The sequence below is a fragment of the Antechinus flavipes genome, chromosome 1, assembly GCF_016432865.1.
Source record: "Antechinus flavipes isolate AdamAnt ecotype Samford, QLD, Australia chromosome 1, AdamAnt_v2, whole genome shotgun sequence".
Taxonomy (NCBI): domain Eukaryota; kingdom Metazoa; phylum Chordata; class Mammalia; order Dasyuromorphia; family Dasyuridae; genus Antechinus; species Antechinus flavipes.
This window is the reverse complement of record NC_067398.1, coordinates 680,417,813-680,438,379: the sequence shown is the minus strand read 5'-3', so window position 1 is coordinate 680,438,379 and position 20,567 is coordinate 680,417,813. Positions and strand designations below refer to the sequence as shown.

At 52.0% G+C, this 20,567-nt stretch overlaps 2 protein-coding genes across 3 annotated transcripts; both read left to right on the top strand.

The window, feature by feature from the left end:
* Positions 1-1,365: 1,365 nt before the first annotated feature.
* On the top strand, positions 1,366-4,872 carry ZNF358 (zinc finger protein 358). Its single transcript, XM_051972533.1, has 3 exons — positions 1,366-1,637; positions 2,106-2,235; positions 2,661-4,872. Exons 2-3 carry the CDS (start codon positions 2,142-2,144, stop codon positions 4,631-4,633), a joined length of 2,067 nt encoding a protein of 688 aa, XP_051828493.1. The 5' UTR covers positions 1,366-1,637; positions 2,106-2,141; the 3' UTR covers positions 4,634-4,872.
* Positions 4,873-6,017: 1,145 nt separating this feature from the next.
* On the top strand, positions 6,018-20,497 carry MCOLN1 (mucolipin TRP cation channel 1). 2 transcript variants are annotated; one of them, XM_051972536.1, is made up of 14 exons: positions 6,018-6,153; positions 13,574-13,773; positions 14,146-14,313; positions 14,443-14,608; positions 15,394-15,499; positions 15,829-15,925; positions 17,091-17,190; positions 17,335-17,441; positions 17,628-17,777; positions 18,559-18,660; positions 18,926-19,048; positions 19,360-19,566; positions 19,961-20,094; positions 20,189-20,497. In XM_051972536.1, the coding sequence occupies exons 1-14, from the start codon at positions 6,123-6,125 to the stop codon at positions 20,223-20,225; spliced, it is 1,728 nt and encodes a 575-aa protein (XP_051828496.1). In that variant the 5' UTR covers positions 6,018-6,122; the 3' UTR covers positions 20,226-20,497. The 2 variants fall into 2 exon arrangements, with proteins under 2 accessions (XP_051828496.1, XP_051828495.1); XM_051972535.1 differs by having other exon boundaries at positions 6,022-6,153; positions 19,958-20,094.
* Positions 20,498-20,567: the final 70 nt, after the last annotated feature.

Genomic DNA, 20,567 nt, shown 5'->3' with positions numbered 1-20,567 from the left:
CTGGAGCTTTCTGTAAGGTACAGACAGGGGGCTGATTGTGCTTCCACCGCTTAAGTGATTGAGGGATTGGAGATATAGGACACTGTAACTATAATCTTCTAATTGAGTTTTGTGGTTGCAAAGTTGTCTCACAGGCTCTTAGCCACCACTTCTTTATAAAAAGTTGTAAAGTGCTAGTCCTCCTGCTCCCAATTCCTAGCTTAGGCCCCAGGCTGACACACAGCCTGCAGACGGCATGGGCTACTGGCATCTGCCGGAAAGACAAGCCACTTTGTAGCAAGCTGGGTGGGAGGAGGAAAGAAATCGGGGGACGTCGAGGCGCCTGGGAGGGCTACAGGGAGAAGGAGAAGCAGGAGGAGCGAGTTCCGCTGGCGGGGGAATTGAGGAACCAGAAGAGATGATCCGCTTCCGCGGGGGCCTCTCTTGGACTAGAGCGGGCTGGGGACGTAGGGAGAAGTCGAGGCCTGGCCGGGGGTCTGGGCTTGGGACTCCTCCGAGTCCGTGGCCGCCGTTGTGCCCCCCCTGACCCCGTAGCCTCGCACCTGCAGTTAGGAAGGACTTTCTAGGCCTGTCTAGAGGAAATGTCTGGCCCTGGAGCACAGCAGAGGCGGCCCAGCCGCAGCGGCGTCTGAGTGCTCCAGGAACGCCGCGCCTTGGCCCTCGGCCACTGTAGGCACTGACCGCTGAAGACAGGGAGGGGGGTGGGGGGAGGAAGAGGATCGGTCTGTGTGTTTCTCTGGAGGAGGGAGAGAACGGCCCGAGCGCGGCTGGGGGAGGGGGCGCCTCTCCTTTGCCCTTAGGGGAGGTCCGGGCGCGGGAGCCCGGTGGGGCCGGGAGGGGGGGGGGGCGGCTCTTGGCCTCAGCGAGGTCGGGCAGGACAAAGAAGTCGAACCGCTCTAGGAAACGGCTCCTATTCCCACATTCGCCAGAGCTGGGGAGCAGCCCCTCCCCCACAAGGGGCCCCAGGACCGGTGGGCGGCGTCGGAAGGAGGCGGGGGAGGGGTGGGGGGGGGGTTGCGCAGGGGGGAGGTGCCGGGAGGGGGCCAGGACTGGCTGGGAGGATCGGGGGAGGGAGGGGACCGAGTGGGGCGGGAGGGGGCCAGTGCCGGGGAAGCGGAGGACTCGGCGCGGGGGGGGGGGGGGGGGGGAGGCACCACGTGGGGAGGGGACGCCGCTGGGGGGGGGGCTGGCGCCGGGGTCCGCGCGGGTGGCGGGGAGGGCGCCTCGGGGGGGTCAGGGAGGGAGGGGACGGCGCGGGGGCGGGGAGGGGACGGCGAGGCGCAGGGCGGGGCGGGGGCCAGGGGCCAGCGCGGGGGGAGGCGGCCGAGGAGGAGGTGGAGGAGGAGGAGGAGGAGGAGGAGGAGGGGCAGGGGCCGCGGAGTCTGGAGCGCCGGCGCCGCCCGCGCCCGCGCTCGCTCGGACGGGCTGTCGGTCGGGGTGACCCTGCCGGAGCCAGCCCCGCCCCCAGACCCGCGGACCGACGGACGGCCGAGTGGAGCGGCCGGGCAGGCGGACTACAAGTCCCAGCAGCTCCCGCTCGGCTCAGGCTCGGGCTCGGACTCAGGGCGGCGGGAGGCGCCGGGCGGCTGGCGGGGCGGGCGGGCGGCAGAGGCCGGAGCCCTGGAAGCGGGGCTGTGGTGAGTCTTAATCCCAAGATTGGGGGACGAGGGGCTGGGGAACGAGGGGCCGGGGAAGGGCAGGAGCCGGGCCCTCAGGCCTCGAGTCCGCCGCTTCCTCTACCAAAATCTGGGCGGGGGCGGGGGGCGCGGGGCGCGGGAGCAGCGGCTTCTCTCACCTTCTCCCCCCCCCCCCCATCTCCCATTCCGTCCTGGGGCTTCCCGTTGGTGGTTGGCGAGGAGGGATACTCCCCGGACGGGCCCAGTTCGTCTCCAGCACCTCCGGGCCTTGAAGCCAGTTCTCTTTCTTGAAGGGGGGGGGGGGGGAAACTGAGGCCCTGGGAGGGGAGTAGGGTGCTTGGAGCCTCAGGCCGGGCTAGCTTCAGACCCCCGCCTGGAAGGGAGCGCCCCACCGATTGCCTCGGGGACCTGGGTGGATGTTTGCGGAGCTCTCCTCCCCCATGAGCCCCGCTTTCCTTTCTTGGCCAGAGCTGTGTCCTCCAGGCTGGTGGGGTGTGCACTCGGATGGAGAGAGGAGAAGTGAAGCGGCGGGGCCGAGCCCCCCGGGAGACCCTGGACAGCGACAAAGAAGACAGCTGCGTCTTAAGCCCCTTTGCAGGTAAGAGCCGGGATGGCTTGCCAGGAACCACCAGCTCTGCTAGGAGAGGGACGAAGGGAGGAAGGAAGGAGGAGAGAGGAGAGCCGAGGCATCTAGTGAGTGGGGGGCAGCCCGAACTGGGGCTTTGGGCTCAGAGGGGCCGGCTTGAAATTCTAAGCCTGAAAGAGTGACCTTGAGTAAGTCCCTGCCTATCTAGCCTCAATTTCCCCATTTTTAAAATGAAGGGATCAGGCAGGATCATCTCGAGATGCCTCCTAACTTGAACTCTTGTGATCGTAACTCTTGTAATCGAAAAGTTAGGCCACTGGGGGAAGAAGGCAGGAAATCTGCGATTCCAACTCCCTGGGGAAGAGTCCCTTCTAAGAGTAAGAAACATTCTATCACAATTCCCCAGCTCCTGATTATCCTTTCTCTTCTTCCCACAGATGTGGTGGACAGTCCAGTCCCAGATAGAGCCCCCAGTCCAGAGGGATCTCTGGACAATACTCCCAGCCCTGAAGGCCCCTTCCCTGGCCCAGACAGGACCCCCACCCCTGAGGGCCGCTTCCCCACTCCAGAGGGTGCTCCTTCACCTGCCAGCCCCAGCACTAGTCCTGGTCCTGAGGGTCTCAAGGGCTTTACCTATTCCCCCAAAGCCCTCTCTGACCCAGATGGTGCCCCTACCTCTACTCAGTCTGGTCTCCCAGACCAGGACAGCAACTTAAGCTCTGGGTTTGAAGGTACCCCAGGTCTGGCAAACCTAGTTCCTGGGGCAGCAGGCTCTGGCATCAGTGTTGGTGCCAGTGCCCCTCGGCCACCCAGCCCACCTAGGCCTTTCCACTGCCCGGACTGTGGGCGGTCCTTCCGGCGGAGCTCAGGGCTGAGCCAGCATCGTCGTACACACAGCGGGGAGAAGCCATATCGATGCCCTGACTGCGGCAAGTCTTTCAGCCATGGAGCCACGCTGGCCCAGCACCGTGGCACACACACTGGTGCTCGCCCCTACCAATGCAGTGCTTGTGGCAAGGCCTTTGGCTGGCGTTCCACACTGCTGAAGCACCGAAGCAGCCACAGTGGTGAAAAACCACACTTGTGCCCACGATGTGGCAAGGCTTTCAGCCATGGCTCACTGCTAGCCCAGCACCTACGCACCCATGGTGGTGCCCGCCCGCACAAGTGTCCAGTCTGTGGCAAGGGTTTCGGGCAGGGCTCTGGCCTGCTCAAACACCTGCGTACACATACAGGTGAGAGGCCCTATTCCTGTCCCCAGTGTGGCAAGGCTTTTGGGCAGAGTTCGGCCCTCTTACAGCACCAACGCACACACACAGCCGAGCGTCCCTATCGCTGCCCACATTGTTCCAAGGCCTTTGGCCAGAGCTCCAACTTGCAGCACCACCTCCGCACGCACACCGGTGAGCGGCCTTACGCCTGCCCTCACTGCTCCAAGGCCTTTGGCCAGAGTTCTGCCCTCCTGCAGCACCTCCACGTGCACTCTGGCGAGCGTCCCTACCGCTGCCGAATCTGTGGCAAGGGATTTGGCCAGGCCTCCAGCCTCACCAAGCATCGGCGGGTCCACGAGGGTGCCCAGAGCGGCATCTATGATGGTGTCCAGGGAGGCATCTATGAGGGGATGCAGAATCATGTTTTTGAGGGCAGACAAGTGGCTGACTTGGAAGCCCTTCAGGAGAATATCTACAAGGACATCCAGGAGAGTACTCAGGGAAACATCTATGAGAGTGTCCAAAATGAAGTCTATGAGGTGGTCCATGATGATACCTACGAGGAAATGCAGGAGGGGGTCCATGAAAATGCCCAGGATAATGTCTTCCAAGGTGGCCGAGATGACGTGTATAAGAGCGCCCAGAATGACGCCTATGAAGGCATCCCAGAGGAGATGAAGAAAGATGCCCAGGACGGTGTCTACGGGGGTGATGGAGATGAAGTCTATGAGCGAGTCCAGGGTGATGTCTACAAGGGCATCCACGAGGGTGACAAGGAGGGACTCCGGGAGACCTCTGCGGGGGCCCCCTCCACCCGGGCTCCTGCTGCTGAGGACCATGAAGATGACTATGGTGGCGGAGACTATGGTGAAGAATTCGATGAGGATGCCACCTTTAGAGGTGCTAACTATGGTGATGAGGACAATGAAGATGACTATGGTGGTGGTGACTATGGTGACGGATTCAATGATGATACCACCTTTGGAGGTGGGGACTATGGTGACGAATTTGATGACGATGCCACCTTTGGAGGTGGGGACTATGGTGAGGAATTCGATGACGATGCCACCTTTGGAGGTGGGGACTGTGCTGAGGAGTTCGATGACGATGCCACCTATGAAGGTGGCAAGTATGATGGTGGTGATGGTGATGGCAGTGGCAATAGCGATGGCGATGATGGAGATAATGGAAATAACTGAAGTTCCCTCGCTTAGGGGCCCAGCTGGGGACAAGGGGAAGAGGCAGCGCTAGGGCCTGAGGGGTGAGGGCAGGATTGGGGAAGGGTGGGTGGGGGGGTGGGACAGGGAGCCTGAGGGCTGTAGTTGGGGAAGTTTGGGTCTGGGGTGGGAGGGGAATCTGGCAATGGGGTCGAGGCATGTACTGTCCGAGGCTCATGGTGTTAGTAAAATCCTCCCACTGATGTCTTGTGGGTCCTTGTTGTGGCTGTGTCCAGATGCGCTGTCTCTGCTTGTGTCTCTGCCTGTTTTTGCTTCCTAGTTTTTCTCTGCCTTTTTCTCTTTCTTTTTTTCTTTTCTGGGTCTGACTGTCCCTTTCCTGTCTTTCTGCTTCCCCCCCCCCCACTCTTCCTTTATCTCTGTTCTCTGTCTCGGGGTGGGAAAGTCCCTCCCATCAAAGAAGACTCGGCTTCAACCCTGGAGGCTGGAACTGACTCTCAGCTAAATTAATGTGGTGCCTTTGAACTAACTGTGCCTTGGAGCCTGGGGCCCTAGAGGTGCAACTGGGAAAGATGGCCCTTTCCATTTTGGGAGATGATCTTTGGGGCAGATTGCAGCCATTGGCTTGGCCAGTGCTATTTGCCTTTGTGCACGGAGGATGGGGGTGCTGATAGGATCTTAGAAGTGCAGTCCCGGGAAGGGACAAAGCCCATGATACTCTTCCCTGCCCCACTTATTCTCTGCTCCTTTCTCCCATCTCCCCGAGCTCACTGGTGACTCCAGAGGTTTGGAGTCAGTCTGGAGAGCTAAGGATGCCCTACCCTCCGAGCAGCAGGTTCCTAAAAAAGGGGAGGGGGTTGGCCACGAGAGACTTAAGGCCCCTATGCACACAACCTAGGCACGGGATCCACTGGTCCTACGCTGACGGGCCGGCCAGCACCGCCTGTACAGAACGGCGGGCAAACTCATGGCACACGTGTGTGTAAAGCTGTGAACGTGTAAACCGGACGCGGTTCTGCGGCCCACGGGGAATACGGACGGAAGCGAATCCGGACCAGCCCTGCTTGGACGCACGGCCACACGTGGGCCCGGGGCTAGAAGCACACGCGTTCCCTTGTGCAGACACGTGGAGGGCCCCAGATCGAGAGACGTGCACGTAGGGACGTACACGCGCACACGGGCGGAGAAAGCCGAAGAAGGAACGACCTCCATCTCGTCAGCCTCCGGGACAAGGGCGCGGGGCAGCCCCGCCTCTCTCGGTCACGCGGGAGAGGCCCGCCTGCGTCACGTGCCAGGCCTCCCTCGACACTTCCGCTTTGTAGGCGGAAGGGGCGGGGTAGGTGAGCGTCATCGGGCTAGCCGCATGGGTTTCCGCATCGCGTGCTGGAGGCGGGGCTTGGGTCAGCTGACGCGGCGGGTTTGAAGCCGCGCCTGTAGCTGCGACCGAAACCGGGAATCCTCTAGTCTCAGCTGTGCGGTTCTCGCCCGGCCCAGCAGGCCCGGCAGGCCCGGCATGGCGGACCCCGCGGGTCGTAGCGGCTCAGGTAAGGGGCACGGGAGCCAGGCCGAGGGTGTCAGGAGCCCCCGAAGCCTCAAGCTCTTGGCGCTGGGCCCCGGACTCGGAGGCATCCGAGCTGCTCCCGCTCCACTCAGCCGGCTCGGGGTACGAGTCCGGATTCGGCCCAGAGGAGGTCGCGGGGTCTTGCTGGGCTGCAGTCCGGGAGGATCCCCCCTAGCCAAGCCAGGTTGCACTTATGCAGTGCCTACTGTGTGCCAATCACATACCGGGCTAGGTGCCGGGAATACCGAGAGGCCAAAGATTGGCCCTGCCCTCAAGGGGCCGCTAGTCTGATGGGGCCAGTCACATATGTACTACCGTGTCCGAGCGGCCGTGGACCGGATCATCCCGCAGGGGAGGAGCTGGGATTCTGGCCGAGACCTGAAGGGAGCCGGGCCTGGGCCCAGCTTGTGCGGAGGCCCCGAACCGGGCCGGCCACGGGACTTAAGGGGTGCGGGGAGATGGGGCAGGAAAGGGAAGGCCAACTTCTGCGGATCAGAGGTAGGATTTGAACTCGCGCCCCCGCTTCCCCGGGCGCTGCATCCTCGGGGTTAGTTTCCGAGTTGTCTGTTCCTCTCCGGATGTCCTGCCTAGTACAGAGTAGTAGAAACCCAAAGCCGTCCTAGTCGGAGTTGTTTGGGATTGTCGCCCAGCCACCCCGGCACATGTAAGACAGCCTCCTAAACCTCGCTAGAGGAACATTCTGTGAACATTGAGAAAGTCAAGCGCGGATAAGCGAAGACTTGGACAGGGTCACATAGCCAGGGTACCTCAGAAACCAAGTCTGCGGGTCCCAAGTCCTCGCTCCCATATGACAACAAAGTACTGTCCCTCTCCTAAACTGAGTTACATTCTTGAGGAAGAATGGCTTGGCAGGAACCGAGAAAAGGGGGTATAACACAATACCAAGAATGGCAGGGTCCGAGAAGAGATCCCGGCAAAGCAAGGTAGGAAAGTTTGGAAAGGAAGACAACACTTCAAACGAAATGGGTCAGGAAAAGCTATAAGGAGTGGGTAACGCCTGCACTGATCCTCAAAGGAAAATAAGGGTCTTGAAAAACTGAGGTGAAGATTGCCTGTCTGGGGTGGAGGGAGGATCCCTGCAGATATCGGTAGGTGGGAAAAGGCTTGTGGTCTGACTGCTTGAATGTGGAATCTTTAAGGAGAGTAATATAAAATAAGGCTTTGCAGGGAGGTTGGGACAAAACTACAGAGCGCAGCTTCATAATCTATTTTGTTTTATAGACCCCTTTTGGCAGACTGATGAAACCTAAAGCATCCATTCCAGAAGGTTTTTAAATTATTGAAGGAAATGCTACATTTCAGTTTGAGACGAGTAAAAAGAAAGTTGCAGATTTTTTGAAATTTATTCACAGGTGTTGGGATCTGTGGACCCCATACTCAGAACTCTTGTCCTAGAGGGAGCTGCTGAAATTTCCTCCTGAGCAAAGGAATGACATGGTCCAATTTGTACCTTAGGAAGATTATTTTGGCTACTGAGAACGATGGATTGTAAAGTGGAGAGATTTGAAAGAAGCAGATGAATCAAAAAAAAAATCTAGGTTAAGTTATTCTGAATTAAGCTGATGATGCTGGCTGAATGTAGATGAGGGGCGGGAGGAATTTAACAGTATTTTGCAACTGATTGTGAGTGGAGAAAAGGAAAACTTTCTCTTTCACCTATGATTTCAAGGTTTTGAAGCAGCAGGTTTAAAAGGACAGTAATGTCATCCAAAGAAATAAGGAAGTTGGGGATAAGGGTGAATTTAGGGGGAAATAGAATTTCAGCTTTAGACATGCTGAGTTTGAATTGCCAACAGGAAGTCCAGGCTGAATTATTCAGTTGGCAGTTGAGAAGAAAGCACTGGATTTAGAAATTTGGGAGTCATTATGGAGAGGTGTTAATTGAGTTCATGAGAACAGATGAGAACACCAAGGTTGAAAGTAAAGATCAAATAGCTCAGGACAAAATACTTGGGGAGACACCCCTGCTTAAAAGTGTGGGAGTTTGGTTAACCAATTCAGAGGAATGAGGATTGTTCAAACTGGGAGGTCCAAGAGAGAGGAGAAAGCTGTGTTGAAAGGGAGGAGAGTTTGTTCAAAGCAGGTCAACAGTCAAGTATTAAGAGCCAACTATGAAGGGAGAGATTCCTAACAGCTGAGGAAATCAGGAAAGACTTCTTTTCAAAGATGTGCCGCTTTTTAAATTCTTTTAAGTGAAAGGTTCTAAGGGGCTTAGGTAGAATTGGAGAGTCTTGTTAGGACGGCTTGTGCAAAAAAACCCAGATGTTAGGGACAGAATGCTGAGTTTGGGAACAGTTGGGAAGCTGGTTTAACTGGAATGTCATTTGGAAAGGGGAGGAATATGAAGTAAATCTGGAAAGTGCCAAAGTGTCTGTTCTCTCCTCTTCTTGCTCCCTTCCTGTAGGTAGAGAGGACCTTGTCTTCAGCTTGACTAACTCCAACTTGGAAATCTCTTTTGGACACCTCAGTATTGTCCCCCATTCTCTCCTCTGCTTCAGACTGATGAAAAAGTATTTATTTTTGCTAAGGTCAATCCTACAATTCTTGTTTTTAGCTTTTCTCCCAATGCCTGCTGGATCCTTAAGGCAATTCCTCTTTGTCTCACTATTAGTTTCTTTGGAGCTGTCTACAAACATACCCAGATCTTCCCACCTTTAAAAACTTTCCAGTTGACTGCATTGTGCTCCTTCAAAGCTATTCTATAGTTCATTCTTTTCCTATTCAGAATCTTAAAAAAAAATCACCATACTTCTTTTCTTTATTTCCTCCTCACTTCTCAATCCATTCTATTTCTTAATTGCAAAATCCATTTCTCAGTCCTCACTCTTCTTGACCTTCAGCAGCACTTCACATTCATACTGTAGACCATTGCCTCTTTCTAAATATTCTCCCTAGGTTTTTGAGACACTGTTCTCCTGGTTCTATTTGTTTAGTTAATCCTTTTACATTTTAAATTGATGTCTTTTGTTTTTACATCACCTTAATTCTAAATATATCCATCCGTTTTTTGATACTCATTGAGGCCTTTCTTGAAATAAGGAATGAAAAAAAACCCCGTAAAATGCAGTTTAACAAAACCAGCCCTTCTGCATTGTTTTACATGTATAATATGCTATCCCTGGAAAAAGGGAGGAAGGCTTATTTTCACAAATAACAAACAGTTATAGGAAGGTCTTTTGAGGTTTTGTCTTTGACATTTTTTCTTGGCAATCTTAGATTTATTATGTATATGTATGTATGTATGTATGTGTGTGTGTGTGTATATATATATATATGTGTATATATACATATATATATATATATATATATATATAGTGGACCTTCAGATCTATATATCTAGATATAATCTCTCTCCTATACCTACTATTAGATATCTCTGACTGGAAATCCAAAAGGCATCTCAAAATTCATCATGTTCAAGATAATAATTCATTAAGCTTTCCTACATCTACCCTTCCTCCAATTTTCTCCATTTCTGTTGAGGATACCCCACTCTTTTAGTCACTGAGGTCTGAAATCTTGGGATCATCCTCCATTTTTCACTCTCTTCATCTCCAATATTTAATCAATTTTGAAATCTTTTTCTTAATTTTTTTAAATCATCAAGCATTTACCTTACCCTTTTTCCTCATATGCCACTGGGTGGGTGGAAACCTCAAAACAAAACTGAAACCCTTATATCAAATATACACAGTCAAGTGTACGTTGGCCGTGTCCAAAAGTAGCATTCTTCATTGGTCCTTTGAGATCATAGCTTGTTATTTCATTCATCCGCGTACTCAGGTCTCTCAAAATTGTTCAATTACAAAATGTCATAGTATAAATTATTGTCCTGATTCTGCTCACTTCACTTTGACTCAGTTCATACAGGTCTTCCAGGTTTTTTTGAAATAGTTTTTTTCATCTTTTCTTACAGCGTAGTCTGTTACATTCTACCCTAACTTGTTTGACCATTCCTCCATTGATGGATACCTGTTTGATTTCCAGTTCTTTGCCACTATGAAAAGAGCTGCTGTAAATATTTTTGGACATGCAGAACTTTCATCTTTTGATCTCCTTAGGATGTAAGGGGAGTATGTAGTTGTAATTGGAAGGGCACCCCTATTTTGATAGTTCCAGATTGCTCTCCCAAGCAATCATAACTGCACCAACAATGTTTTACTGCCTCTTTTTTATGAAGCCTCTTCCCTTTATATACACTTTATCAATCTAATGGGCATGAACTGAAACTTGAGTTGTTTTAACTTGCATTTCTCTAATAATTAATGATTTGAAGCAGTTTTTCTCATGACTGTAGACAGCTTGCATTTCTTCAAGAATTGCTGATGCATTTCCTTCAACTAATAATAATAGAGTAGATGTATATGTCACTCTTATGTTTCGCAAAGATCTTTACATATAATATCTTATTGGATCTTCTCAACAATCCCTTAAGGAGGGTGTTGTTATTATCCCCTATTTTACAGATGAGGAAACTGAGGCAAACAGAGGTTAAGTGACTTGGCTTGAAAGTATCTAAGGCCACATTTGAACTTGGGTCTTACTGGTTCTAGGCTCAGCACTCTATCCATTGTATCTTCTGAGTGTTGTTTATCATTTGGTGATATTTTTCTTATATTTTATTTTCTTCTTATATTTTAGAAGTTCCTTATATATGAGATCTTTGGCAGACACCTTTGGGGTAAAGACACTCTCCCCTTCTCTCCCAAGGTGACCTCTTGATCAGCCTCTCATCACCTTTCCTATGGCCTTAGCTTTCTTACTGAACTGGAGGAGCCAGCTGAGCCACCTCCTGGTGTTTCCCGTGCTCGCATCTGTCTCTCGCCTCGGAGCCTTTGCAGAGGTACTGGCACGCAATAAAATGCTTGCTCCTCTGTTGGCATTTTAAGCCCATGTTTCCACTCAGGCTCTCTTTCTGGCCTTATTGCCCATTCCTTCCCTTCCGGGACCCTGTGATCTAGCCAGCCTGGGCTGCATAAGTTGACTGTCTTTGAACTTGTGTCTGCTAGGTCCAGGGTACACTGTTCTGCCCCTTAGACTCCATGGTTCCCCTCTGAGTTCAGCTCCAGTGCCACTTTCTCGTGGATTTTTCCTCAGCCACAAGTGATGGTGAAATCTTATTTCAGGTGTGTCCAACTCCATGGAACACCCAACCAAAAGGCAGCATGGTTCTGTACTGTGAAAAATTGCTGAATAAAGGGATCTGTTTTAGTCTCATTATAGTAGCAGGAGCAGTGAGTTCAGGGTTATGCGTTAAAAAGTCTTATTTAGCAATCGTGTCAAAAGCCTTGGGAGAAGGGGGGAGCCTGGAAGCTGGGAGACCATTGAAGAAACTCTTGTCACTGTTCTGCCCTATCTTGTCCTGGGGGGAAGAAACTGAGGGAAGATCAAAGGAATAAGAGCTGGAGGAGAGACGATCAGACTTAACAGGTGGATTCTTGACAGCTTTTTTGAGAAGAGTTTCATTTATGAGACAGTGTCAGAGATCCGATCACCTGAGCTCCAAGAGCAAGGACCATCTTCCCTTGTATCTCCATGCTTAGTGTGGTGTTTGGCACATAGTAAGTACTTAATAAATGTTTATTGACTGTGTGGCTGGTGAGGGAGTAGAGGCAATGAGTAAAAAGACCCTTTTTAGGAATTTGTTATTGAGAAGAAGGCCTGATAAATGAAAGGGATAATTTTTAGGAAGGACATTGATTTCCAGCAGTAGTTTCCATGCTCCCTGGGAGTTCTTGCCAGCTGATGCCTTATCTACCTGTGTAGCTCCAGACTGGAGAGGTTGAAAACATTGGAATTAATGAAATTATTTGTTGTAAGATCGACAGACAATTATGTAACCTTTTAAAGTGTCAGTTTATCTATGAAATGGGGATAATTCTTGGTTTTTTTTGTTTTTTGTTTTTTTCTGAGGCAACTGGGGTTAAGTAACTTGCTCAGGATCACACAGCTAGGAAGTGTTAAGTGTCTGAGGTCAAATTTGAACTCAGGTCCTCCTGACTTCAGGGCTGGTGCTCCACTGCGCCACTTAGCTGCCTCAATGCTTGCATTTTTAAACTCAGTTCTGAGGAAAAATGATTTCCAAATCTTAAAGCACAGTGGAAATGTGCTTATTTATTACTTAGCAGGAGGGGGACTCTGGCCAGGCCAGAGTTAAGTGCCAAAGATATGACCTGCTGGCTTTCTTGGCTTCTCTAATAATTGATCCTAGTGTAAGGGGTGGGAGGGATCACAAACATGGTTCGGTCTGATTCCTTCATTTTTATAGATGAGAGAACAGACTTGGGGAAGGTAAATATAATGAGAAGCATTCAGGGGTTTCCTGGACTGGAGAAGGAGGAGGTTCTTTCTCTTATGGTGCTTATGAAAAGGATGCTGAGGGAATTCAGATGGGCTGGGTTGTCCCAGACTGAAAGTCTGAGCTTCTTTTCTGTGAAGCTGATCATCAGCAATAACTCTTAATGCCAGGGCTGGCTTTTTTTGTTTTATTGTTTGTTTGTTTTAATTTCAATCAGTGAAAAATCAACTTCTTCCCTCTCCCCTTCCCCTGTTGACAATGAAAGAAATATTAACAATTTATGCAAATGCACAGTGAAAGAAAATAAATTCCCCCTCTCTCCTTCCCAGCCCTGCCCGCCCTTGGCCATGTCCCTACTGTATGTTTCAGTCTTCATTGTAACCTTTTTCAGGAGGTGAATGGTCTATTTTATGAGTCCTCTGGAATTGTTATTGGTTATTGTATTGATCAGCATTCTTTTAAAGTTGTTTATCTTACAGTAATGCCATTATTGAATAAATTGCTTTCTTAGTTCTGCATCAGTTTATACAGGTCATTTTTGATTTCTTTGATAGAATCCCCTTCATCATTTCTTACAGCATGATATTATTCCACCAAATTCGTAGAACATGATCTGTCTAGCTGTTCCTCAGTTTCTGGGTACCCTTTCAGTTTCCCCCTTTTTTGCCACTCAAATAAAAATACTTTTGTACACATAGGTCTTTTTCTTTGATCTTTATGGGCTATAATCCCAGTACTGGTTTTACTGGGTTGCAGGATATTCTTACATTTAATAACTTTAAATTAACTAATTTGGATTTGATAAATGGACTGATATCCTATTTTCCCACAATCCCTCCAACATTTGTCATTTTTCTTTTCTTTTTCTTTTTTTTTTTTGTTAACTTTGCCCAGCTGAATGGATATAAGGTAGAACCTGGGAGTTCTGTAAATTTGCATTTTAAAAAAATTATTAGTAACTTAGAACATTTTTTCATGTAGTTATTGGTAGCTTTGATTTCTTCCCTTAAAAAGTATCTTTTGACCACTTATCAATTGGGGAATGTGGAGTCAGTTTCTAAGGGCCCTTTCCCTCCAACCCTAGAGCGAGCACCATTGCTTAGTCCCAGCTCAGGTCCTGGCTATGGGTCCCAAGGAGAGTCTCTGCCTGTCAGCGAGGAGGAAGATCTGCGCCGGCGTCTCAAATATTTCTTTATGAGCCCCTGTGACAAGTTCCGGGCCAAGGGTCGAAAGCCCTTCAAGCTGATGCTGCAGGTTGCCAAGATCCTCATCGTCACCATCCAGGTGCCCCTGGGGGCTACCTGAGGGTAATGGGGGAATAAGGGAAACACTCGAAGTATGGGGAAGAGAAAGATGGAAAACTGCACTTTTACCCCACTCTTAGCCCTGGTGAAACCCTTGTTTTCAGATTGTGGGCACCCCATCTTACCCTTCTCCCAGGGCTCGTCTTCTCTTATGTGTGAGGAGACTTCTTTCTCTCCTTCCCTTGCCTCTCCCCCCATGCCATTTTCATCCCAGACTAAAAAGGAAATGTAATTGTCTTTGGGATGGATGTTTTCCTTTGAGACTTGGAAGTAAAGTCAGAGCCACAGCAAGTGGGGGCAGCTCTACCTCAGCGTCACCCCGGCACCTCTTCTTTGCCTCCCTCCTTGGCAGCTCATCCTGTTTGGGCTCAGTAACCAGATTGTGGTGATGTTTCGAGAGGAGAACACAGTAGCTTTCAAACATCTCTTCCTCAAGAATTATGCAGATGGAGCTGATGATAGCTATGCTGTCTATACTCAGGCCGACCTCAACCAGTCCATCATCTTTGCTGTGGATCAGGTATGAGGATACAGAGATGTGGTGGGAAATAAATCCAGGATTGGGGATTTTAGGGATAGTGACAGCTCATGGTGGAGGGGTAATGACTCCTTTCCTTCCTACCCCTGCCAACTGTCTGCCACCTGCCAGTACTTGCGGATCCCTGAGCAGTCCCTGGGCAGATATGCCTATGTGCCAGGTGGAGGCGGCCCTGAGGCCAACGGCTCGGCTCTGGCATTGTGCCAACAATATTATCGTCATGGGCACATCGATCCTGCCAATGATACCTTTGACATCGATCCGATGGTGATCACCGGTTAGTATGGGGGATATGGATATGAAGGGTAGAGGGAAGGAGAAGGGCTGAGACTGAAGTGGGGATCTTTCAGGAATGCCCCCTAGAGCCTCCTCCCAATGCCTAGTCCCATCCCCTCCAAGGTTCACCTATTATTTTACTCTCCTGGATTTTCCCCTCCTTTCCTTAAAGCCTTTGGCCATGAAAACATTTCTCTACCTCCCCATGACCAAAGACAAGTAAAGATAAAAGGATCCATTGTGACAAAAATTAAAGGGCTCTCGGGGTCTCTTGAATCTTTTCACAAAGGTTTTCTCCATTCTTGGCACTCAGCTTGATCTCTTTAGTGTTTGGAATCCATTTCTCTACTTGTAATCCTGATAGCTTTCATCTCCGAAGTACTGTGAGGCACTTTGCTCCCCACAGTCCTGTGAGAGAGGAAGTACAAGCATGAGGGTCCCCATTTTGTAGAAAGGGAGAGAGATGGGTCGAGCTACTCCCCAGGGTAACCCAGCTATAAATAGCAGAGCTGGAACTTGAACCTAAGGCCTGTAACCTCAAATTCAGTGTTTTTTTTTCCCCCCACGGCAACCATATTATTTTGGTCCTCTGATTCTCAGAACCAATGCCCCGGAGCACTTAGCACACAGGGGCCTGAATTGCTGGCTAGTCAGTGCTGGGCTTTGGAGGCCTGGAGACTTGAAGTACCAGTTGTGGAGCCTCTCATGGAGAGACTGCCTGCCCCTTCCCTTGGAGGTAAGGGGCCAGGGCAGAGAGCCTCCACGATGCCCATCCTATCTTTCCAGATTGTGTCAGGGTGGACCCTGCCGAGCGCTATCCTCAGCCCCCAGATGAGGACTCCCTTCTGGCCCAGGGCAGTAGCTACAAGAACTTCACTCTCAAGTTTCACAAGTAATTGCCTCCCGATTTCTGCTCCCCCCTTTGCAGGTTCTGCTCCTTTTTTCTGTGGGTCTGTGAAATGGGCCTATTGGTTGTCTTCATCTGCTGCCCCCAACCCCCTCCAACAAGGGATTTTGGAGGAAGGGAGGCATGTACTGACTCCAGCTGCAGATGGACTTCCTCAGGGGTGGGTCAGGAAGCCACAGTGGCAGGGTCGGCAGAGCCGTCCTGACCGCTCCTCACTGCCCTGGAGAAGCAGGGCCTGCTGGGCTTTCCCAAAGGCAACTGGTGCTTCTCCTGTCCCGTCCCCTTCATTCCGTCTTCTCCCCTCCACCACTCAGGCTCATCAATGTCACCATCCGCTTCCAGCTCAAGACTATCAACCTGCAGACCATTATCAACAACGAAATCCCGGACTGTTACACCTTCACTGTCCTGGTGAGCTCGGGCTTGAAGGCAGGAGGGAGGCAGCGCCTTCTCTGTGCTGGCCTTGTGTTGGGGCCCTTAAGTCCTGGAGGGTGGGAGGCTGCCGAGTTGTGAGTTAGTGATGAATTGTCCTTGGTTCTGGAGCCACAGGTGGGCCAGAGTGGGCCCGGTAGAGGTCGGCATTGAAGGTGGGGGACGAGTAGTAGGATAGAGTAAGGTCAGGGAGACAATACAGCGGGAGCTTGGTGGGCTGCAAGGAGAGTGAAGAGATCATCCTGGTTCAGAAAGGTGCTGGAACTTGGAAGCAGCAGAGTTAGGGAAGGACTGGATTTGGAGTTTTTAGGCTCTGCTCCTTCATAGCTGTGTGATAGCTGTGACTCTGGGCCAACTCCTTCTTTCTCTAAGCCTCCCTCATTGCTTTCTCTGTAAAGTGTGAGGGCCCTTGCAGACCTGCTCCTGCATCCTGTGACTGCCTTCACAGACCCCAGACTGGAGGGAAGGGCTAGGAAGCTGACCGTGGTGGTTCTCAGTCTGACCAGGGTTTGTGCAGCATCCCTCTGGACCCTGGAGCAGGGAGGCAGGAAGTTGAGCCTTTGGAACCTCCTCTTTCTCTTTAGAAGGGGGTCACTGATGCTTTCACTGCCGCCTCACAAGTCTGTGTCAGGCTACCCTGTGATGAGAGCACTTGCCCTTGTGCTGAGGCTGGGAGTCCTGAGGTGGAGTGATGAAGACCCTCCCCCTCGTGCCTGGGTGATGAAGGTGGAGGCAGCTCACTGGCTTGTCTCCTGGTCAGCTTTATTGTCCTTTTCATTGATCCATTTATCATCCGTGTATATAGGCAGCGAAGGGCCATTGGGGCTAGGATTAGGAAAACCCAAGTTTAGATGTGGGCCCAGATCCTTTGGGCAAGTCACTTAATTGACTTGTTTGCCTCAGTTTCCTCAGTTGAAGAATGGGGTTGATAAAGAGCACTTCCTTCCAGAGTTGTTGTAAGGATCAAAGGAGATAATTGTAAAGCGCCAGCACAGCCCCGGGCACACAGTAAGCCCTCGTAACTGTTGGCTGTTGAGATTATGACTATCATTCTGCTTCATCCTTAACTAGTTTCAGCAGGTCTTCCCCCTGTTTTTCAGCACCACTCACATTTATCATCAGTGACATTCTGCTTTATCTCCAGATTACATTTGACAACAAAGCCCACAGTGGGCGAGTCCCTATTCGCTTAGAGACCAGTGCCCACATTCAGGAATGCAAACATCCCAGCGTCTTTGGGCACGGTAAGACCCTGACCGTAGTCTCAGGCTTGTCCCTTCAACTTCTCTACCATTGGGACCTTCTGCTCTCTCTGCCTTTGTCCCTTTCTTGTTCAGAGCCTTGGTCTCCCCTTTCTTGCCTCCCACAAAACAACATATTTTCTCCAGGAGACAACCGGTTCCGCCTCTTCTTCGATGTGGTAGTGATTCTGACCTGCGCCCTGTCCTTCCTGCTCTGTGCCCGTTCCCTGCTGCGTGGTTTCCTGCTGCAAACTGTGAGATTTAGGGTCACCCTCTCTTCCTTCTCCCTAATCACTGTCTTCTGTTACTCAAGGTCTTGGGGCCACCCTCCCATCATTCATAGTCTTGGAATTGCCTCCCAAAGCAAGGATTACTGGGAAGAAGGAAGTGAATCTGGGGCATTGGGTGGGCATTTTGAAGCATTTTTCCTCATTTCTCAGGAATTTGCCCATTTCCTGCGTCGCCGCCAGGGCCATGCCTTGAGCCTGTGGGAACGGCTGGAGTTTGTGAATGGCTGGTACATCCTTCTTGTAGCCAGTGACATCCTCACCATATCTGGCACTATCATGAAGATTGGCATTGAGGCCAAGGTGGGCTGGGGGACACGGCCTCCCAGTCCCAAGAAGTCAGGCAGGTCCCCTTGCTGGGGGGAGGGGAGAGCAGAAGGAGGAGTGGCTCCTTGGGGTATGGGAGGTCGTGTAGGGAAAAGGGGAGACAGAAGTTTGCCCCCCCCCCCCACTTCTAGAAGGGATAAGGGAGTGGGGAATATGATGCATTCCCAAAGGGACCCCTATTCCTGCTCCACATGACCTTCATTAGAACCATGACAAGCCTGGAAGAGGCCATGGTCTGGGTAAAAAAGGCCTCCCTTTTCCTTTTGTGGGATCCAGATTCCTGGAGACATTTCAAGGTAGGATCACCATAGAGCCCACAGTCTGTCCCCTTTTCCCAGCTAGGCTTATGTCCCCAAGAGATCTTTATTGTTCCTGTTCTCTAAAAACTGTACCTTATCTTTGTCATCCTACTTTCTCCTTGGTTGCCAAGCTTGTGAGTCAGTGTCCCTCTGGTGTCTGCTGGGTGCCCTCTCCCCTCCCCTGCCCCTTCTCTCTCCTGTGTCTGTATGTATCCTCTGGGGCCAGTAGTCATCCTGATCATCCTCCAGGTTCCTTGGCTGTCCCCACCCTGGGCACTGCCCCCTTTCCCATCTGACTGCTCTTTTGTCTCCAAGTCCACAAGTAGGTGCACACACACATGCATCTGCTCACATGGCACAGAATGGGGGTCAATATGCAAGGGGACAGTTGAGGAGGCCATTGTATCAGGTGGGGGCCATGTACCCCCTAGAGCTGATGGAGCTCCCTGTGCCCCCAGAACTTGGCCAGCTATGATGTCTGCAGCATCCTACTGGGCACCTCCACTCTGCTGGTCTGGGTTGGCGTCATCCGGTACCTTACCTTCTTTCAGAAATACAATGTGAGCCCAGACCCCTTCCCATTATTCACAGCCTTGGCTCCTGCCCCGCCCCTTGGGGAGGGGGTGTGATTTGAAGCCAGGCCAGCAACCAACCCTTCCCTATCTTGGGGCAAGAGAGAGATGGGAGCCCAAACTCTGGTGCCCTGGCTGCGAGGGCTGTGACTGTGGGCCCCCCTGCCTGCCCTCACATGGGAGATGGGGGAGAGGGAAGGGCTGGCTGGCCAGCTCTTGCGGAAGCCTTGATGGCCACTGTGGTCTCTTCCAGATCCTCATTGCCACGCTTCGAGTGGCTCTGCCCAGCGTCATGCGTTTCTGCTGTTGTGTGGCAGTCATCTACCTGGGCTATTGTTTCTGTGGCTGGATAGTATTGGGACCGTACCACATGAAGGTGCTCATTAGGACATCAGCAGGGGAAGGAGGGCCAGGCCCTTTCCTGGGGAAGGGGCTTTTTGGGTGGCCACTCTGCTTCTCAGGCTGCCTTGGGGTCCAGAATGACCAGTTAAGGGAGGACTTTGGTAGAGGATGTAAGGGAGGAGAAATGGAACAATTGGGATCAGCTGTTGGGAGAGGAGAGGGCCCTTTAAGCTTCTCTAATTGTGGCTCTCTTCCCTGGTTCTGTTTCTTTTCCCCATTTTCCCCTTCCTTCCCCCTAGTCTCAGTGGTTTTCTTTCACCCTGATTGCTCTTTGCTCTCTTCCAGTTTCGTTCCCTCTCTATGGTGTCAGAGTGCCTGTTCTCACTCATCAATGGGGATGACATGTTTGTGACTTTTGCTGCCATGCAAGCTCACAGTGGCCTGGTCTGGCTTTTCTCCCAGCTCTATCTCTACTCCTTCATCAGCCTCTTCATTTACATGGTTCTCAGCCTCTTCATTGCTCTCATCACTGGCTCCTATGAGACCATCAAGGTAAGGCCCAGTCGAAAATGTGCTTGTCCCTGGCCTGCCTCAGCCCTGGGCCCCTCCCTCCCTCCATCCTGGTTCCTTCAGCCTCTGGAACGTGGAGGCCCCGGCGGGCGCTGCATCTCACAAACCCACATCCCATACTTATCCATAGAGCTTTATGGGACACCTCCGGATGACTTGTGCTTGGTTATGGCTCAGGCCCTGCAGGCACACTGGGGCAGCCAATCTGCTGCAGGGGCACAGCCCTTTAGGCCCAAACATCCCATTCTCTACGCTGGAATGTGCAGCTGCCCCCTCCCCCACCCCAGCACATACACGTGCATGTGCTCCAGCTGCCCACCCTCTGCCCACGTTGTGGCCACCCCCTCACAGCAGCCCTTCCTGCTTGTTGCAGCAGCACCAGTCGGAGGGCGAGGCTCAGGGCAGCCAGCTCCAGGCCTACATCGCCCAGTGTCAGGACAGCCCCACCTCCGGCAAGTTCCGGCGAGGCAGCGGCTCCGCCTGCAGCCTTCTATGCTGTTGCTGCTCCAGGTACTCCGACCCGGGGGTCTGGGCGGGCCGTGGGGGATGCCCCGGGGAGCTCGCCTTCCCCACCTCCCACCCATGTCTTTCTGCTCCTTCCCAGGGAACCTTCACAGGAAAACTCCTTGCTTGTGAACTGACCGGCGGACAAGTTACGCGAGGAGAAGTTTTTAGCCCCTCATGGGAGTGGACTGGACGCTTTGAGCGCCTTATTTATGGTTTTAGGGTTTGCTTTTAGGAAGTGACTCTGGAGCCGCAGCGGGACTTCGGCCCCAGCGCGGCTGCTGGTCCGGCCCTCTCGGCTGGGAGTGAGGGGTGGGGTGGGGCGATGGGGCCGGAACGGGCCGGGCCCGGGCCTTTTTGTAGCAGGACGAGGGGGTGCGGGGGAACAATAAAGAATGAACACGGTGTACCCGCCATGTCTGGTTTCTGAGTCTGCGTCGTGGCAGGGGCGGAGATGAGTTTCGGGTATCCTCTCTATT

Coding starts and splice junctions, on each gene's coding strand:
- ZNF358 (XM_051972533.1), top strand. CDS start 2,142: ATGGAGAGAGGAGAAGTGAAGCGGCGGGGCCGAGCCCCCCGGGAGACC. Junction 2,236..2,660: donor CGTCTTAAGCCCCTTTGCAG/GTAAGAGCCGGG, acceptor TTCTTCCCACAG/ATGTGGTGGACAGTCCAGTC.
- MCOLN1 (XM_051972535.1), top strand. CDS start 6,123: ATGGCGGACCCCGCGGGTCGTAGCGGCTCAG. Junction 19,567..19,957: donor GCTCCTATGAGACCATCAAG/GTAAGGCCCAGT, acceptor TGCTTGTTGCAG/CAGCACCAGTCGGAGGGCGA. Junction 20,095..20,188: donor CTATGCTGTTGCTGCTCCAG/GTACTCCGACCC, acceptor GCTCCTTCCCAG/GGAACCTTCACAGGAAAACT.